General features: G+C 36.0%; 1 protein-coding gene across 3 annotated transcripts in view; it reads right to left on the bottom strand.

Annotated features, from left to right (window-relative positions):
- Positions 1–221: 221 nt before the first annotated feature.
- Positions 222–18,826, bottom strand: part of IL15 (interleukin 15) — a 39,723-nt gene continuing 21,118 nt past the window's right edge. For 2 of the 3 annotated variants that reach the window (XM_068942130.1, XM_009689287.2), the window contains exons 3-7: positions 6,240–6,349; positions 4,622–4,703; positions 4,027–4,068; positions 2,306–2,449; positions 1,179–1,740 (exon numbers count right to left, since the gene is read on the bottom strand). In XM_068942130.1, the coding sequence (XP_068798231.1) occupies positions 1,630–1,740; positions 2,306–2,449; positions 4,027–4,068; positions 4,622–4,703; positions 6,240–6,349 (489 nt within the window). In that variant the 3' untranslated portion in view covers positions 1,179–1,629. Of the gene's footprint in view, positions 460–1,178; positions 1,741–2,305; positions 2,450–4,026; positions 4,069–4,621; positions 4,704–6,239; positions 6,350–18,826 lie in introns of those variants that run through there. The other variant, XR_011140945.1, reaches the window with a different exon arrangement.

Here is an 18,826-nt window from a genome sequence, read left to right as displayed (position 1 = left end):
ATTGACTTTTTCTGTGACATCTCTACCAGTGTTTAATCCTGACACTGTTGTGCTCACAAATTTACCAGTCATTTATGTTTGGTAACATGTTATTTATGTTCTTTCTCTGGTAAGTTATTAGAGAGTCAGCTCCAGAGAGTGCTAAAGATTGACTGTTATTCTATAAGGGAGTACCAGACACTATGTTTGTTGCCATAATGAGACCGAGACTTCCTTCCTGATAAGTGGACGGCTGAATGACCCAACCATTTATTAAGTAAAGATAGAGAAATGGAGATGCTTGGAGGAAATAATTACTTATTATGGATAGCAGTTGGTATCACATGGTTAGGAATCATAAAGAAATCATTTACTGTGGGAAGAGCTGGAAGAACACTATGCAATGTTTTTGTTCCAAACCTTGTTTCAGAACTACCAGTGGGCAGGTGACTCTGCATTCAGTCTTCTCACATGCAGAACCTGTAGGAATATAGTTATCATGATTTCCAAGAAGTGGTCAAAAAGTGATTCCTACCTTCTTATCCCAGAATGAGACCAAAGTTAGAAACTCTGCTAGATAGGAAAGGTTTCCACCGCATAGAAATTTAGAAATAAGTATGTAAGAGGCTTAGTCATCTCCTGAATGCAGAGGATGAAATTTATACTACCCATCTTCAGTTAAAAGTTTATATCCAGAGATATATTTATATCTTTGGTAAGTGCTGAAGGAACTGTGATAATTACCTTAATGACTAAGGTAGTGTCTTTGTCACTGAGATAACAAATAAACTAACAAAGCACATTCTGTCATTGGACAATGGAACCAAGACCAGCATCACCACCTCTTGAGAAGAGGAGGTCTTTTTGAACACCCTTGTGCTACCTTTGTGCAAAAGGAGAAAAAGGCAAGGAGGTGTCCTTAAATATTAATCTTGTTGGTTTTGAGTCTTAAGTAAAACACATAACCAGATTTACCTGGAAATCACAGTAGAAATAAATATATTAAGAGATAGCCAATAGACCTGTAAGCCAAAGAGGTCTCAGCTTGCATTTTGACATTAGTTCATTGAACTAACGTCAATGTAAAAAAAAAAAACAGGGAGGAAAACTGCCAGACTTGACAAACATCAGAAATGAGAGATGAGCTAGAACCTTCTAGAAGCACAGACAGTAAAATAAAAGATTTCAGATAACAAAAATAACTGTAAACAAATGTTTTAATAGGATAACATAATTTTATATTAATAATAATAAAAGAAGAGCTTTTCTCTGAAACAGCGTTCCATCAGCTCTGATATTCACAGGAAGATTCCCACTGAAGATATTCTGAGATCTTCTTACAGAATTTCTCTGAAAGATAGGTAAATTAGGAAAGATTTCCTCCCCAGTGGACTTACCAAGTAATAAATACGCTTTAAAGAAAGCTGTAAACCTTGTTAAATTCCTTTCATTTATGTTTCATTAGTATTGTTTGTATATATCCAATTATGAGTCCATCATGTTAGTAATTTTATTCTTCTTTGTCATTATGCCATGTATGTAGGACTGTAAATAGAGTTCTTTTCAGGTATTGTTGGTGAGAATCTGTCTTCTCTGAGGCATGTTTCTTGAATTCTCTTGGTTCCCACCTTGTGTCCTTTAGTCAGTGTATTATTTGCATTCCCTCTGTATAACCTTTACAAAATTCTGTATAAATTCTGTAAAATTTTTTTCTTCATACTCCTCACATTCTTTGCATTTTTTTGAGGTTGTGGAGTTCATCTGAAAAAAGAAACACGAGAGTAAAACAGAGGATACCTGATCTTTTGTTCTGATAGAGAACTAACCGTTGTTCACTCTGTTGTTTTGAATAATTCCACTACAGACAACTGGTACAGGAGCACTGCTGGAGGCTTCCAAGGCGCTCATGTACTGTGCTGTTCCTGGCTTGCTTTCTGAATTAGATGAGCTTTCAAAGATACAGAGCTTCTGTGAGACACGCAAGTGGCCTATCCTTTTGAAAATTAGGACACATTTCTGTATGTGGCTAAACATATTTGACTTTAGATGCTGAAGTTAAAAATTGTTTTTATATATACACACATTCATACACCCAGGCATATGCATGCATGCACTGTATTTGCTTTAATGGGACTCGTGAAAATGTTTTTCTAAAAACCACTAAATTCTGCTTTATCGTTGATACATATGTATGGGGCATGAGATCCCATTTCCTTTCATTTGTACCATCCTACCTTATACATAACTATGAGAAACAAAAAAAGTATTTCTGCTCCTGAGGAAACACCTTTGTTTCTGTTTCCCACGGACTGTCAGTGCCACTAACCTGGTTATTTTCAAAGTTTGCATTTCCATTTTTCAGAATGTTGAATACATCCTGTGATTTACTACAATTTGTTACGTAACATTCATGAAGAATCACTTTCATCTCTAAGAAAAAGCATCTCATTACAAGTTCTCGGCATTCTTTCTGAAATTAAAAAGTCATAATAGTTTTACAATTAAAAACAAATAAACAAATGTGGGGTATAATTTACCTAGAAGTGGATGATTTTCTTTTACTATATATGTCTTTTTACTATTCAAATACTTATGAATATCTGCACAGACAGACTGTGAGAGCTAACAATGTGTAGGCCAGATAATTTGCTGTAATGAGGTGAGATATAATGGTCTTGATAAAGAATATAGTAATTAAATATAGTATAGTAATTAAATGGGATAGCAATTTGGGTTATAATTAAAAGTAATGGAATTAAATTAGTATTATATGGGTGGAGGAGGAGAGCAGAAGGTAGGTATAATATATATTTCATAAGTTAAGAAAAAGAAGCAGAGGTACTGATTTCTCCATCAAGTCAATGGTAGAGCCAAGAATAAGCCCCGGGTTGTCTAACGTTTAAATAAAGGCTTCCTGCTTTAAGAAACTCTTCCTGACGTTACCAGGTAGGTATTAGGTCAGCCATTACAATGTATTAACTTCTCAAGCTCAGTTCGGTTAAGGGGATGGGGTGTGCACGGTTGGAACCTGCATGTTTTGTGACCCTTCTTCCTGTCATGTACAGGCCTAACTGCACAGACACATCCGAATCCATGCTTTCGCAGGCTTCCAGATCTGCTGTACACATCAAAATTACTGAACTCTGCATGCACACTGAGACTATTCTGCTCCAACACAGTAAGTCCAACATTTCTACAAAATCTTAGGTAAACTTTGTTGTGTACTGGATTTATATATTCTGTATGGTTTGCATGGCCCTTGTGTGTTTGGCAGTAGTCAGAAAAGGAGATATCTCGGAAGCAGGCTACTGCCAGCATCACCAGAGCAATGAATCTAGCCCACAGTGCTCCAGAGTTATACCAAAGGTATCTGCTGGGTGTGGGGTATTGGTTGGATTAGTTTTCCTGGCGTGCAAATGGAGTGCAAACTAACCTCCACAGCAATGCATTATGAAAAAGTCTCTTCAGGAATGAATGCATGGAAGCTCCATTAAAGACAATCCTATTTTAGATAGGTTTCAATGATTGTATTCAGAATTATATCACCAAACTCACATATTTTATCCTTTGTGAGATAAATTATAATCTCCAGCTATTAGAAAGTTAAATCCTCGAGAGTGCATAGGCTTTTTGCTTCCAAGACAAAAGCAGAGAAATGCAGAGGTTGATGCTGACAGAGTTATTCTCCATATGCCGTTAAACAGTACTTGGCGCTAAATATTCATCTTTGGCAGTATTTTCTTTGTCCCTCTTTCCCTCCCTCAAATTACAAATGAGCAGCAGAATTATTTCAGTAGTGTTTGCTGTTTTCATTTTGGCAGTCATTCTGACGCTCCATTTTAATTGACTAATTTCAATAGCAGGTGATCCAGTAAAAATAAGTAATACCTGCTTACATAATTCATTTAACTAACAGAACTATTCCAAGGCAAATGATTTGATTTCTGAAACTCTTCTCAGATTAAACCAAGCTTGTCTTAGGAGAAAGTTGCTAATAAGTGAAACTACTACATTAGACCAATTTTGGCCAAATTTAAATCTACTTACATCCTCATCTGTGTTTGCAGTATATAAACTGACATCAATGTCCTAAAAGAAAACAAGAGTTACAAGTATGAACAATAACTAATGGATTTAGAGACAGTCAAGTTAACTCCCCAAGACATGGGTTAGCTCCAAGTTCAAAGGGCCAATCCATCCAGGTACTGAGAGCCAGTAAGTTAGTGGATGTTAAAGTTGCCTGGTTACCTGCAGGATGGACTTCACTGTGAGAAGGACTCTTTGGAATTGAGTCCCACAAGTACTTTCTCAGAAGGAGCTAACTCCCAAGCCCTCTGCCTCTTTTCCTAGGGAAAGTTTCTTCCTGTTTTACCCAAGAAAGAAGAAATTCTGAAACAGTTCAAATGCAGCATTCAAAAAAAATAAAATAAGAAAGAAAATAACATTTAATTCTAGAGGATGTAGTCTTTCGTCAACTCCAGCTCCCTTTAACCTCCGGTTCCTTTGCTTTCACCCAGGCAAAAGCATTATACAAACCCAGTCCTTTATCATACTCCCTGTCACTGACACTCTTCTTGACCAAGTACTGCACTAGATGTGTAACTGTAGGTTATATGAAACGTCAGCTTTTTTATGAAGTTACTTTGGATGTTTTGATCTGCTCCAAATCTTTTAGAACTTCTGTCCACTTGCAATGACCAGCTGCTGTCTTTGGTAGATAAGCACTAGAGAAGAAGAAAAACAGTAACTGTTAGGCTAGGTAGTAGGTACACACATTATTTAAGCAGAAAAGGCAGTCAGAGACTATTCAGATATCACAGATATGTATTTTCATATGTATAATTTTATTTATTTATTTATCTTTTATATATATATATATATATATGGTAAATGTGTGGCAAGCGTGTACACATGTCAAATCATATAATCATACAGTGAGCCAAATATTCTATACGCTGTCTATGTGAGAGTAACCTAGCGATAAATTATGGGACTATGTAACACGATACCAAACCATATAATAGATAAAGAATGCTGTCTAGGCTGTACTGTAGACGACCAAAGATACGTACGATGCAAAGATTTACAAACAAGTTATTTGATCCTCTTATTCAGAAGATAAAAAGTCGTGAATAATTATCTGCAGTATCTCATAGTAACAAAAACCTTTCTATTCCACTTTATCTCTTAGGTGTCTCATGTGTTGATGCAAATATTACCTTTTGCTTTTCTTTATTACTTTTTTTTAAAGGCCCATTGTATAGGATGTGATATGAGAGAAAAGTTCAGCTACCTAATGCAAAATACCTACAATTATTTTTCTGTACCCAAAAATATCACAAATTTTGAAGTCATTTTAGATGTAATTCTTTGTCTATAGAAAAGTTTCCTCCTGCTATGGATAACATTTTGCTTCAAATGAAGCGCTAAAGGGTGAAGGAAAATTTCCTTCTCCTTTGTAAGACTTCTGGAATTTGAATTGTGGTTTTAATGTTTTGCCACGCTGATCCTTAATTTCAGTATTGAACTATATATTTTCCTTTCAGTATTGCTCTACTATAAATAACATACAACAAAGAAGGGAAAGAAAGAAGACACGTTGCTTTGGGAAGTTAGTTTAAAGCAAGCAATGGTTACACATTTAAGCCTTAACCAAAGGCTCAGCAATTAGAAGACTTTTGGGAAAGGAGTAAAGGAAGTTTATAAGAAGAATCTGAGGACAGTTACCATCTTTTTTCCCAGGAATAGAAAGAAGGCATGTCAGACCCTAGCGGAGAGATTTGACTTGAAAGGACACAGGGTGAGAATAAGGAGGGCATGTGGGCACTAGAGGCAGGACCAGTTTTCTAAGACCGGGAACCGGAATGAGAATGGAAGGAGGCCTCTAATATATGTAATACAGCATATACATGTAAATATGTTTACATGTTTTAATGTGAAAGGCTGAGTTGAGCATGTGGGGTTTTTTTAATTGCAAATGTGTATGGGAATTGATTGATGTCTTTAAATGTAGTAATTCCAACAACTTGAGAGTTATCATGGAGGTAGGGGCTGAGATGCGTTCTTGACCAGACTAAGCCTAGTCAGAGAAGGAAAGACTAAAGTAAGAGAATATGAGCTATGAATCGCTAAGGGATTGCAAAATGTGATGGGAGAGGATCCACATTGTAAAGTATCTGGAGGCAATTAAGTAACAACTGTAATGATACAAAGAAATAATTTGTATTCATTATCTAATTAATCATTAATTTTGTAGTTACCATAGGAAGAAGATGATTAGTCCTGTCTCATTCTTTAAAAGGCCAAGAAAATGGCTGTTCAGAAGAAGATGCAGCTGGTATTGCAGGCAAAGATTTTTCAGGTGCGTTTTCTGAAAAACAACCAAGAAGATAGCTTGTCACAGTTTGATTTCATAGGATTTTTCTTTACTGACTTAATTAAACAATTTGACAAGATGTCCAATCAAGACAAGGCTACCTGTTGTGTGTAGACTGAAAGACCAACTGATCTGTAGCTTGCAGAAATGCATAATCACTTTACAAAACAGCTGGTAGAAAATCAGAAGCTGAGGACACAGTACAAAAAAACCAAATTCATTCTGGGCTCCTGGGTTCCTTATTTATTTATCTGTTCATACTGCAGACTGTATTTGAATACAGGGACAGTATTAAGGATCTCTTGCTGTCTTGTTTTCAGTCCTGCAGATCTTTCCTCTGGCTACCTTTTGCCTCCCAAAGTTTATAAATTATTTACATGTGATTATAATACTGTGGTTACATATATCTAAAAAATGACATGCAGGTCACACAGAATCCTCTGTGTGTCTGGATATGATACATACTACTTACAGTATATAAGTATTATATGTGTACATGTAATACTGGGAAGCGATGCATGTAAGAATTCTTACAGTAGAGTTTGACAACTCAAAATTAGGAGGAGGTGTGAGCTGTGCATTTGATTATCAGCAAATGTTTCACTGGGCACATCCTGGGAGTCTTTGTTCCAGAACCACAGCCCCTTTGATTTAAGGTGGTACAGTTCCTTCACAGAGCCAAGTTAATTATCCCCAGTTAGGCATTTGGTCCAAGGTTTTATTTCTCAGCATATGTGCAACACTTTTGTAGTAACTGGTTCAAACTATATTTCTTTAGCAATGGTTTATTTACATGTTTGTTTGCAAGTGAATATTTAAGAACTGATCAGAGAACATAATAAACAAGAGCTGGCAATGTATGGTGCCAAAAATACCAGAATGGGAATTCAAACCACACTTTTATCCTCACATTTGCAGCTAACTTACTGCAGGTCACCTAACTGCTATTAAAGCTTCTACTTGCAAAGTCAGGAGACTAATACTTACCTGCATCACAGGTTAGTTATGAAGAATGTTTGTAACAAATATTTGTTACTGTTTTAAATACAAAATGTTGTACATACATTGCAATTATTTTGCTTCCAAAACCCAAAGACATGGGTAAAATAGCATAATAACAAAAGGCAGTACCAAATTCTTTTTTCACTTGGGTGTGCTCAAAACCTGTTAAATAAGATGTATGTAAATGAATTATAAATAGAGAATATAAATTAAAGTAAGGCCAGACTAAACAGTATCTCATCCATCTTCTGAACTACTTCAATATAGAACATGCCTTGCTATTGCTACTCAAAGCATGTCTAAAAACAAGATTCAACCTACTATTACATTCCCAGCAAATGGAAATCTAAAATATCTAAGTATTAAAACCAAAATATTAAGTAAATATTTGATAAATATTTTCCAAACATACAGGACCGTAATGAGAAAGAAATACGAACTGCTTAGTTATGGACAGAAGAACTATGTGATTTTGTTATTTATGACAGAAGGGCTCTAACATTTCCACAGCTAATGTTATTTTGACCTGAAGTTTGTCATGTTTCCTGTAAAAACAAAAGAAAATACAAGTTTTTTCTAAATCTGCATACTAATATTTGATTTGGCAGTCCTAAATAATTATTCTATTTTGGTTTTGGCCAATTTTTTTATTTAACTGCAGTTCAAAACTAGCTTGACAGGGGAAACTCAAATGACTGGAATACGTTTGCTCACTGAAGACAATGGAACACGGGGTTCCTAGTGATAAATGGAGTTGTCATCATCTCTCTGGGTTTCTTAAATATCATAGGTAACTACGTTACTACCATAATGTGACAAACTTCGCTACTTTGAAATAAACCCTCAGTTTTTAGAAGTAATAGAGAACTTTACATTACAGGCACATTCTAAAGGGTGATTTCATGTTTCACTTGCGTTTTAATTTGCTTATAAAGAAAGAGGTTCTTAAAGGTCCTGCATATCACCTAGTACATTCCTTTGTACAATTCAGGGCCATTTTTTTACTTGAATTTCTCTAAATATTTCATCAAACTATTATTCAACAACATGAGTAATGGCTCACTCTACATGCTTTGACAAATTATTCCTCTGTCTAAAACATACTGTTGTAATTTAAAATTTTCCTTTTGCTAGCGTCAGATTTCATTTCTCACTGTGTTTAATCTTTAACTAATTCCTCTCTGTCTTTATTACCTTTCTGATACTTGCCCTTGTTTTATTGAAGCTTGAACTTTGGACTTTGAAAAGAAGAGGGAGTAGTTTATATCATTATGATCAGATATTTTTCCCATTGGAATCCTAGTCTTATAAAACAGTTATATTCTTAAAATCTTTTTTTTTTTTTAAGATTTTTTTTTTTCAGGAGAGAAGCCACGGTTAGTAAAGCACTTCATAAACTAATGGAAATGATTTAAAAAGGAATGGAGCCCATAGTGAAAGCAATACTTCTGAAGTAGATAGATGTTTCAGTATTGAGCCCTTAAATAATTAATTTCTAAATCAAATGTTCATGGTCATGGTTAAGTTTTAAAGGACAGACTTGTTTTTAGCGTCTAATATTATTATTGAATAAACGCTGGGGAACGCAGCAAGTAAAGGAGAAGACTCACTGAAGGTTCTCTGATTCCTGAGTTCCTGTAGACAATTCAAAGGGAACAACCAAAGGGAAATCAACTAAAAAAATCTTCCTGAATATTCAGGAGCTACAGTATAATATTGTAGTCATTTCTACAGGATAGAATTCAGGGGGGAAAAAAAAGAACCATATTAATGCACTCAGACAATAAGAAACTGTAACAAATTCTACCTATGGGTCCAGCCCTATAAACACACCTCAAGAGTAATTTCATTTATGCATTATCCATATCAACAGAGAATAATATTTTGCTATGATGGGATCGAGTACCAGTGCCTTGAATCCTTTCCCAGTTTCTACAGATTATTCCCATCTCTCAAAGAAACATGTATTTTATAGCTCTCATAAGTTCTGTTCTGAACACTGATGCAACAACCATTAAAAAGGATGGCTTCTTTGCCATCATGGGACCTGAACCCACCAGGATTCCACAGCCCTTTTCATTTCTTGTCTTCCTTCCTACCCATCTTTGCATAGAAGCCTAGAAAATCAAGACCTAACCTCCGTCACGTATTACCAGCAGCTCTCCTCCTTAAGGTTTAAGGGCTAAGAAAGAGCTTTGCATGTTTCTATCTGGCTTGTATTTACTGATCCAGAAAGGAAATCAATGGAATTACCAAGCGTTAAAGTGAATCACATGCTTTAATGCTCATCTGGATGAGAGCCAAAACGTGCCTTAGATTGTTAGGTCCTCAAGCCTTCATTCCACAAAGCTAAAGTGTTCTCTCAGAAATTTTGTATTTAGCCAGAATTGGGCAGGCTGAAGCCTTTCTGTGGCTGCTGGTTTAAAACAGGGCATCTATTCTATATTCTAGACTATTCCTATTTGATTCCTTCCCCTCAGCATAGAACTACAGCTTTCCTCGTTTTTATTACAAACCTGCTGAATCTCCTGTGGATTCTATAAATTCTATCTAGCTTATTCTCCTTGTATATGAGTAATGAGTCCAAGCTGACCTTTAAAAGAGAATAAAGTATTCCCAGTAATCAGCATGGCAGGAAACTCTTAGTTTAATCACTGAAACATGTATATGTTCTTGGTTTGTTGGAATACTTGTTTATCAGTCATCCAGAAGGGCTTCCTACTCCTATATGCTTTTGCCAGCTGGCACTTATGCCAGGTGAAATAATCAGAAAGTAACCTTTGCAATTTCTATTTGAAAACTTTGCCAAAAGGTCACAGAGTCATTGGTGTTCCGTTCCATACCTTAAACATGAGAATTTGAAATGTAAGAAGTTAAATATTTCCTTTGACCTTTTTTCGCAAAATATTTTTGAGGCCTGAGGCTTATACCGTTGCCTTAAGGTGTGTCTTATATTTAGCTCTTGGCCTGGGAGGAAGTTTGTCCTTGGCGCAAAGAATAGACTTTATACCTTTAAAAAAAACCTTACAGTCACAGTAGTGGTGAAACCTAGCAGTGGTAAAATGTAACACAAGTACTGCAATATTTAGGGCTAAATATTACTTGTTAAAAGTATGAATATTATAAATTCTCTTTCCTTCTAGTCTTCATCCTTCCACTAAGCTGTCAATCGAAGTCCCAGAACAATGCATATTCCATGACCATAGGCCTCTCCCAATAATATGTCTGTCTGAAATAGAGGTGCCAGGTTTCCATTTACATAATAGAGGGACCAGAACACCAAACGTATCATAGATTATACTTAGCCCAGACGTTAGACTTACTCCTTGCCTGTCAATTCAGTATCTCTCTTGGACATGTTTTGCCAGCTGGCAAAGTCCAGCCAGAACAGAAAGTTAATACATAGTCTTCTCTTTTAAATCCTTCCTTGTAATACTAGTCTTTCCAAGGTCCTAATCACTTAAGAAGTTAAGAAAGGGCAACCTGAAGTTGTCCTGGTGCAGACATATATGACATTAATGTTAGGTTTCCCTAAAAAACAGTGTGAATACAGAGGACCTAAGTTTTGATAGTGACAAAATGAAAGAGTTAAACCCATAGTCTGTAAAGTGAAGAGGAACTACACAGCAAAAAACTGATTTGTAGGGCACTGATTGTTAGCTTCAATCATTCCCCTTTGGTCTTTTGTCCCCAAGCAAACCCGACAGATTACAATATGCAATAGTTAGTGAAAAGGCTTTCAGAATATACTTTCCTAGATTAGTAAGCAGCTGAATCATAGGAAACTAGAAATATAAAGGACAAGAATAAAACCAACAAAAAAACAGAAGAACCAGCCAGTTTGGTTGTCAAGAAATATCCTGATCCATACGTGGTATTACGCAGTCCTTGTAAGTATTCTTATCTGTGATGTTTTTATGCCGTGGCAACAAATATCCAACAGGGAACTAAAATACAATTAGGAATGAAGTTTCTGTGCAGTTAGGAGGTAGAATGTAAACATCTAAACTAGTGCCAAATATAGAAACTTAAGAAAAAATGTAAAGGGTGTCATATTGATTCACGAAAGTTGGCCATCTCCAAACCATAAAGTAGTTATCGTAGGAGCAGCTGCTGGACAAATATCTCAGTCTTAACAGAATACTCATCTTAGAGATTATGAATAATATCACATACTAATAGAGTTCTTCAGCATACTTGGGATAGAAGACTAAATAGCAATTAAAGTTCCCCAAATTGTAAAGTAAGGCAATACTTCATGAGGTTTTTTTTTTTTTTTTAACATATACAGTCTGCAGCCCTCTCTTACAGACCTGACTCTAACTTATACTAGAATTTACTGGATCCTGAGGTAAGCAGGCAGGCCGTAGCTTGAAATATTCTGCTATTTTCCTATGATTTTACTCTTCGCTAAAGAGCAGAACGAAATCCTAATGTGTATCAATTGCTATAGCTCTGTTCAAACCAGTGAAGTTATTTCCATTTGCAGAGTCATTGAGAATTTGGCCAAAAATTAACTGGGGAAAAATAGATTTATGTCACAAATGAGGAGAGCAGCATGTAAACTTCCAAAAGAAATACTGTAAACAGATCAATAGGCAAAACACATTACTATCAGGATTCAGAGAAAGAGCATACTATCTCTGTTACAATTTGTTTCATATTTCTGCATAGGAAAGGCAAAGAAATTTGGAAAAGAAGTGATTTCTGCTTTAGATTAATTGAAATCAGTTATAACTACCATACCAGTAAGACTTACAGCAAATGAGCAATCATCCTTAGTATCTTGCCTTAGGATATAGGAAAACTGATTATGGTAAAAGCTTTAACAGGTGTTACATAAACCTCTCACTTCATAGAAATTTTGAATATATTTTGTGGAATATAACAAATCGCCCCTTTTTCCATAGGTATGCAAGTGATTAGAGCTATACAGTAATTACTATTATTTGAGGTTTTTTCCATTTGTACGAGTGATGGTTTTGCTTCACTGCTTGGCAGCCAAGCACAGAATGCAGAGAGGAACGAAAGAGGTTGTGTGTGCAAACTAATAAGAGTTGAAGGAATATTCAACTATATTAAGCTGATTTCGGCATCATAGTTCTTCAAAAAATATTAATAACTATTGCTGTATTTCTTAACAGTGCAGCACAGCACTCATCCAGAAAACTCCAACTGTTTTTTCAGACAGGGTAAGATGAGACTACTAGCGCCAGTACATTCATTTAGACAAAATAGTTTTAAGAAAGATTGGAAAAAAGAAAAATTTCACAGAGATGTTAAAAGCAGCTGTAGAGAAAATCATGAGCAATACTGCAAAGCACAGATAATTCCCTGGTGCCTTTGTTATATTATAAAGCTTTGTGGAAAACATTATCGAAAAGGAGTAAACTCTTTAATTAAATTACAAGTCTGCTCTCTTGGATTGCTTACTTCATTGGTTCAGCATGCAAGACTGTTGAGTTAAAAGCGACAATCTATGTTGACACTAATTAACTGATAGTAAATGTTTCTAATCTGCATCACAGAAGATGTAAGATAAAAGACGAAATACATAGTGTACGTTCACATTGCAAAAAGTCAGTCAGTTCTGTTAAACTTTAAAAAAATGCATTATAGAATGACTACTCTTGCTAAATAAAAGAAACATTTTGGGAGATAATGTAGTCTGCTAGACGAATACTTTTTACAAATTGGAAAGCGCACATCTTCAGATCAACATCAACCAAAGAAAAAATATTAATCTTATTTTCAAAATGGATAGCAGCTCCCACTGAAATAAATGACAGACTCAGTTTAGGGTACCTGGTCTAGTAAATGTGCCAGAATATATCCATGTATAAGATAAAGACATATGTTTCCAAAGTCTTGTTTTCAAGCAAGTCTTTTTTCACTGCTTTTGGATGGTAAGGCTAAAAACGAGTTCTATGTCATTCTAAGCAAGGGCTGATAGAGTACTTGCTCTCCCTCACAATCATACAGTCTCTGTTTCTTTAAAAAAATAATATGAAAAAATATTAGCAACTGTATCCCCTACTGTTTGCCTGGAGACTTTGTTTGCTGAAGACACTATAGCCCTGCTGTCTTACGTTTCTTTCTTTGCTTTTCTTTGCTTCTTCCATCAGAACTGCTTACTCTTTCCTCGTCCCTAAAGCAAGCTATCTAGTTGTCCTGAGTGGAAGCACCAACCTTCCTGAGTGGCAAGCTAATTTACTTTGCTGTCTTTGTAAGAACAACTGAGTTTGGTTTTGACAGAAATTCACTCACACGCCATGTAAGGTCCACATGGTTGGTACTGCTAGAATCAAATTTAGAAGTCACCAGTAATATGGCCGTTCATATACCATCTGGCACCTTCTGTTCTTAAAGCCAAAAAGGCAGTTAGCATATTGCACTTAAAGACACCTGGCAGGATACCTCTGAAATAAAAGTAGTAAGGAAAATTCAGATGAATTCTCACAGATGAGTCCTAAGGTGCCAGCTGTCTTCTGAAATTTCCCTGAGTAAATATTTGAAGGCCTTAGGGCTTAGTTCTGTGCGGAAGTCTTATGAATGCACTGTATATGATTCATACTACTGACAACAAATCCTTGGGCATTTCAGTGTGGGAGCTCAAGAGGCCAAGAAGCCAGCCAGCTCTGTCCACTTAAGCCTCCCTGGGTATTTGAAAACTTAGCTGATAGAGTTGGGTAGAGTGCTTTTTTCCCCAGTTGAAGGACTCGGCCAAGGCAGCACAATGTGTGATTGTGTTGCACCTATCCCAAGTTAGAATGAACACACCTGCGTGCTCTTGACACTTTGAAAGATTACAGCAACTCCCAAGCCACATCCAGAGTTGTCATCAATGCAGATACTTGTTTCAAGGATCAAAATAGCATAATAGACTCTCTTTCACTATGCTTCTTACTGTCCTCTCCTTGAACACAGGCAAACTGGACAATCAGCATAGCAGAGAGAACGGCTGGAACGTGCGTGCTGAATAATTTTACACTTTCCTTCCCTAACATCAAGAGCTTCTACATTTCTTGCTGGGCTCATTTTGACTCTTGCTCCAAATCTCTTCTCTGGAAACTGAACTCCAGTGATTTGCTGCTTTCTCAGACAAATTATTTAAATCTTACCTTGCTATTCGTTAAGGTGCAGGAAAGCTATAGTTTCACTGGGGAACACAGTAATTTAATTTGATTTTTGCATACAATTTTTGAAAGACACCACAGAGCAGATGACAGGCTGCTGTTTCAGTCATTTTACTGAAGCAGATGGAATCCTCCTTTTGAGAAAGTAGGCATAGGAAAAATTTTCAGCAGTTTTGCAAGAACAGGTCAGGCATCATGTCAGTCCCAGAAAACAAAGGAAACATGAGCTGGAAAGCTCAGTTTCCACTATGGTTATCACCAACAGAGCTGCAGCAGTGAACCTGAAGATTACATATGGAAGACACAATCAAAGCAGTAGCAAAAGAGGTAAGACAAATATGTTCATTACCCCTTACGATGTATATACACAGTAACTATAGAAACTGAAATAGTAAATATCTTATAAACATTCCTCATAGCAGAATCTCCATGAAGGTAAATTACTTTTATAAAGAGCTAGGATGTGGAGTTAAATAATGGTATTTCTTTTGCAAAAATGTTGCTAATGATGGCGCTTTAGAAATGCTAAACATCTTATTTTTCATTCCTTCCAAGAAAGAATGATGAGATTTGAACTTTCTCCTTAATGTTTTCAAAATTTTACATCTGCTTGATTTTTCCAAAACAAACTGTATTCTTTCCTGCCACTCTACAGTGCCCCTTCTGTGTCATCTCGGAAAGTCTTCTAAATTTTTTTGGGCCAGATTTAATACTATTATTTGATTTACACTGGAAGTTTTGCTGGCAAGTTGCTCTTTACTTTTTTCCCACTGGATTTTTCCACCTTTTGCTTTCAGAGCCTGACTGACTAATCTTACTGATCTTTGTCTTGAACCTGTAGAGGCTGTCAGTAACAGTTTGGCATCAGAGTGGTCATGCAGGAGTCTTCTTTTTGAAAACATGGACCTGTTTTATATTACAGATTTATATTACACTGCTTCTGTACATCCAAAGGGCTGCAGAAATTCCTATTGCAAGAGATATATCACAGCCAGCATAATGAACCTTCATTATCCCCTGCTGGTCTCCAGAGAGTATGTAACTTACAGGTAGGTTGTAATAGGCAGGTGAAAAGAGGGTTATAGTCTTTACAGCTGAAAATTAGAAACACCACCCCGACATGAATTGGAGAACTGCACAGAATTTAGAAAGAGCTGCACTAGCTGTAAGCAAAAGTCCTCCAGACCAGTATGCTGTTTCCAACAACTGCAACCAGTCATGAATGCCAAGGAAAGTGTATAGTGATGCCTCCTTGATATGCTTTCAAGTCTCCAGCAAAGAAGAATACAGCTAAAGCTAGTCAGATCTGGGGCTAGTATTTTCCTGTGTATTTTTTCTCTAGCTTTTCTTCCTTGTTGTTTATCAGTATAGATAAATATTTGCTCTTTAATAGGTTTTTAGAATGTTTGTTTCTTGTACTTAAATACTTTTCTCAGCTTGCATTTCAAATCTTGACGGGCAGTGGTAAGTTCTAAACTTAATATATGTTTGTAAGTAATTTAAAAATGTAAAATGTTACATCAGTGAGGCCTCTTCATAATGCAATTTTCTTAAGGGTATTGCCTTTTAAAAGCTTATATAACCTAAAGGGACATATCTTTCAGGTTAGGTTGAGCTTTCTAAAAGTCACAATGTCACTACCTTGAGTAAACAACCATATTATTTTCAGATATTACAATGGAAGAAATGCTGATATTTACCCTTTTCCTGAAAACAAGTATTTTAGTATTTCATTTTATTGTGGTTTTGCTTTAATTTATTTTTGTTTCAGTTCACCAAGCTCTGTGAGAACATTTTCATCTTTTGAGGTAGCTATTTCAAAGTGAAGTAGCCTAGCTGGAAAAGAAAAAATAAACTTTCCTGCTCTCTAAAATGAAAACTTTGAATAAAAAAAATGACTGGAAAGGTTATCATTTATTAATTTGAAATACCTCGGACGATGTACCATACTTTCAAGATTATTTTAGCGCAAAGCCAGATGTCTATAGGATTCTTCAAACCACATAGCAAAGTCACATCCCATAGACTTCAGCTTGAGGTCAGCTGAAGGGATGATCACGATCCATTTATCCTATTGGTTTCAGTAAGATGGTGGCATTTATCCTACTCAGATGCCTAGTGTAGTTTTTTTCCAAAGGTGCTTCCATATAGACAAGTTCTTCAGAAGATCTGATGGATGTTGAGAAAAAGAACGTATCCGTTCACTAAATCCAATCGCTACTTTCTTCATTTAGGTGCAAAATCTGAAAAGGCTACTTTTTCTTCTGCATCAGAAATATTTTAGCTACTCATATTTAAGTCATACAAGGTAAGATTCAAATACTCTGGGTGTGTGCTACTTCAGTTCCCATTTTTCCAGAATGAAGACTGACAAAAGTTGTAAGCAAAATACAGAACAAACACTAGCAAGCAAGACAGTCATCATTCACATTCTTCTAGTAAAACAACATTGTAACAGTTAAGAATCTCAATATATAACTTACAGAATTGTTTAGAGAAGTATACATACATGGCATGTTTTTCTGATTAAAATATGAAGTACTATGTTTAATATCAAGATTTCTTTCATTTGCAAATGTTTTGCAAATTGTTATGCTAACTAGAGAGAATGACCCTTTCTTTAGGAAATAGCTTAAGTATAAACAGCAATCAAAATTGAGATCCATCGTTTAAATCAAATTTTTTGTTGCGGATATTTAAGTAAAGACAAAACAGGTGACGTTTGCTTTGAGTTAAATCAGTCTGTCCCAGTTCTTGGATGCTACTATAGTTTTGATACAGTATGAGTACTGAGCTGTTAATACAGTAACTGGTAACAACCTTCAGATCCTAGGAAACACAGAGAATAGCTACTAGCCCTGCATCTTATTGAATCACGTCATTGTTGAAAAGTCACCTCTACTCAGTATAATACAAAGCTTGTATTAGCCTTCTCTGCATTTATACATTAGTCTACATTCGACAGTGTCTTGCTCAGTAGTGTACTAGTTTTTTTGTAAAAAATTGTTACATATGCATGGCACATAAATTTGCATTATTGACAAGTCATTCATCTTTAACTGGATGACTAAGACGACTACTTAGTCCTCACTATGACCTATATGTCTTGAAATCTCATACAGTTTAAAATGAGAGCTGAAATATTCATATCTCATTTAAATTATGCAAAATAATCTACAGGCATCCATAAAATCTCATGAATCTGAGAGACATTTTCAGTTACGTGAGGGCATGAGATGAGTAGGTTTTTTGTCCTTCAAAAAAAAAAAAGAAAGAAAGAATAAAGGAAGACATCAAAAAGATGTTTAAAAAGTAGAACATGAGAAAAGTTTCACAAAGATTCCCTTGGAAAAAAATCACAAACACTTGCAAGAATGAATGTGTCAGTAGTGTACATGCTCTAGCCATTTCTATTATATCGCTGTACGTCTGTAATATATTCAAGTACTGTTAGATAACCCCTAACTAGGATAACAAATGTTAGTAGCATAGATTTCTTTAGTACAATACACAAGTCAAGTGTTATTGAGCATGGCATAATAAAAAAGAGAGAGTGAGCAAGCTAGTAAAACTGCCTGGAGTATATATCCTCAAGGTATCCAACTGCTGAAAATTGTCTGTTTTACCAAAGCTCAAGATAAAATTGGATATTGGAAAGGAGAGCTACGCTTTGTTCTGATTAGCTACAGTCACTGCAAATGTTAACAGCAGGTACGCATAACAGAGTTTTCAACCAGTTTTATGCCCATGTGGAATTCAGAGCAGTGCATTATAACTCTTCCCTATGGTTCCCCTCGAATCTCTCTAGCTCTCCGTTCCTTACCTCTTCCTGGTAAGGAAATAAAAGCAAACAGATCAATTTTAAACTACAGGCTCCTACAGGGAGAAACCGTGGTATCAGCTGAGGAATGTTTATAAAATCAATGCCTGCAGTGATGACGCCACTATTTTATATTCCCCATATGTTTTCCACTACTCAGGGTAGGCATCCATTCAGTTACAGAATAGATGAGAGAAAAATGACGCTTACACCAGAATGTGGGGTAGGTTCAGCCTATGAAGATCACCTTCTGGTTCCTGGTGCTATTTTCACATTTCCCAGCACCAGTGAATGCATGACATTGAATAAAGTCTCTAGAAGCTCCTTTTCGTCCCCACGCTGGCAATCAGAAGCATTTGATACTGAATTACACCATAATAACTTACAGAGACAAGATAGAAGTTTCAAGAGTCCTCCGCTTTTGAGACAAATTATATAAATTCAACAACTTGACATATATGGTCCTTCAAAAATTCCTCTCTTAACGCAAGGTCCCTTGTGCCACCACTGAGC

Source organism: Struthio camelus, chromosome 4, assembly GCF_040807025.1.
Source record: "Struthio camelus isolate bStrCam1 chromosome 4, bStrCam1.hap1, whole genome shotgun sequence".
Classification (NCBI taxonomy): domain Eukaryota; kingdom Metazoa; phylum Chordata; class Aves; order Struthioniformes; family Struthionidae; genus Struthio; species Struthio camelus.
The sequence above is the reverse complement of the archived record's forward strand: the minus strand, read 5'-3'. Positions and strand labels throughout refer to the sequence as shown.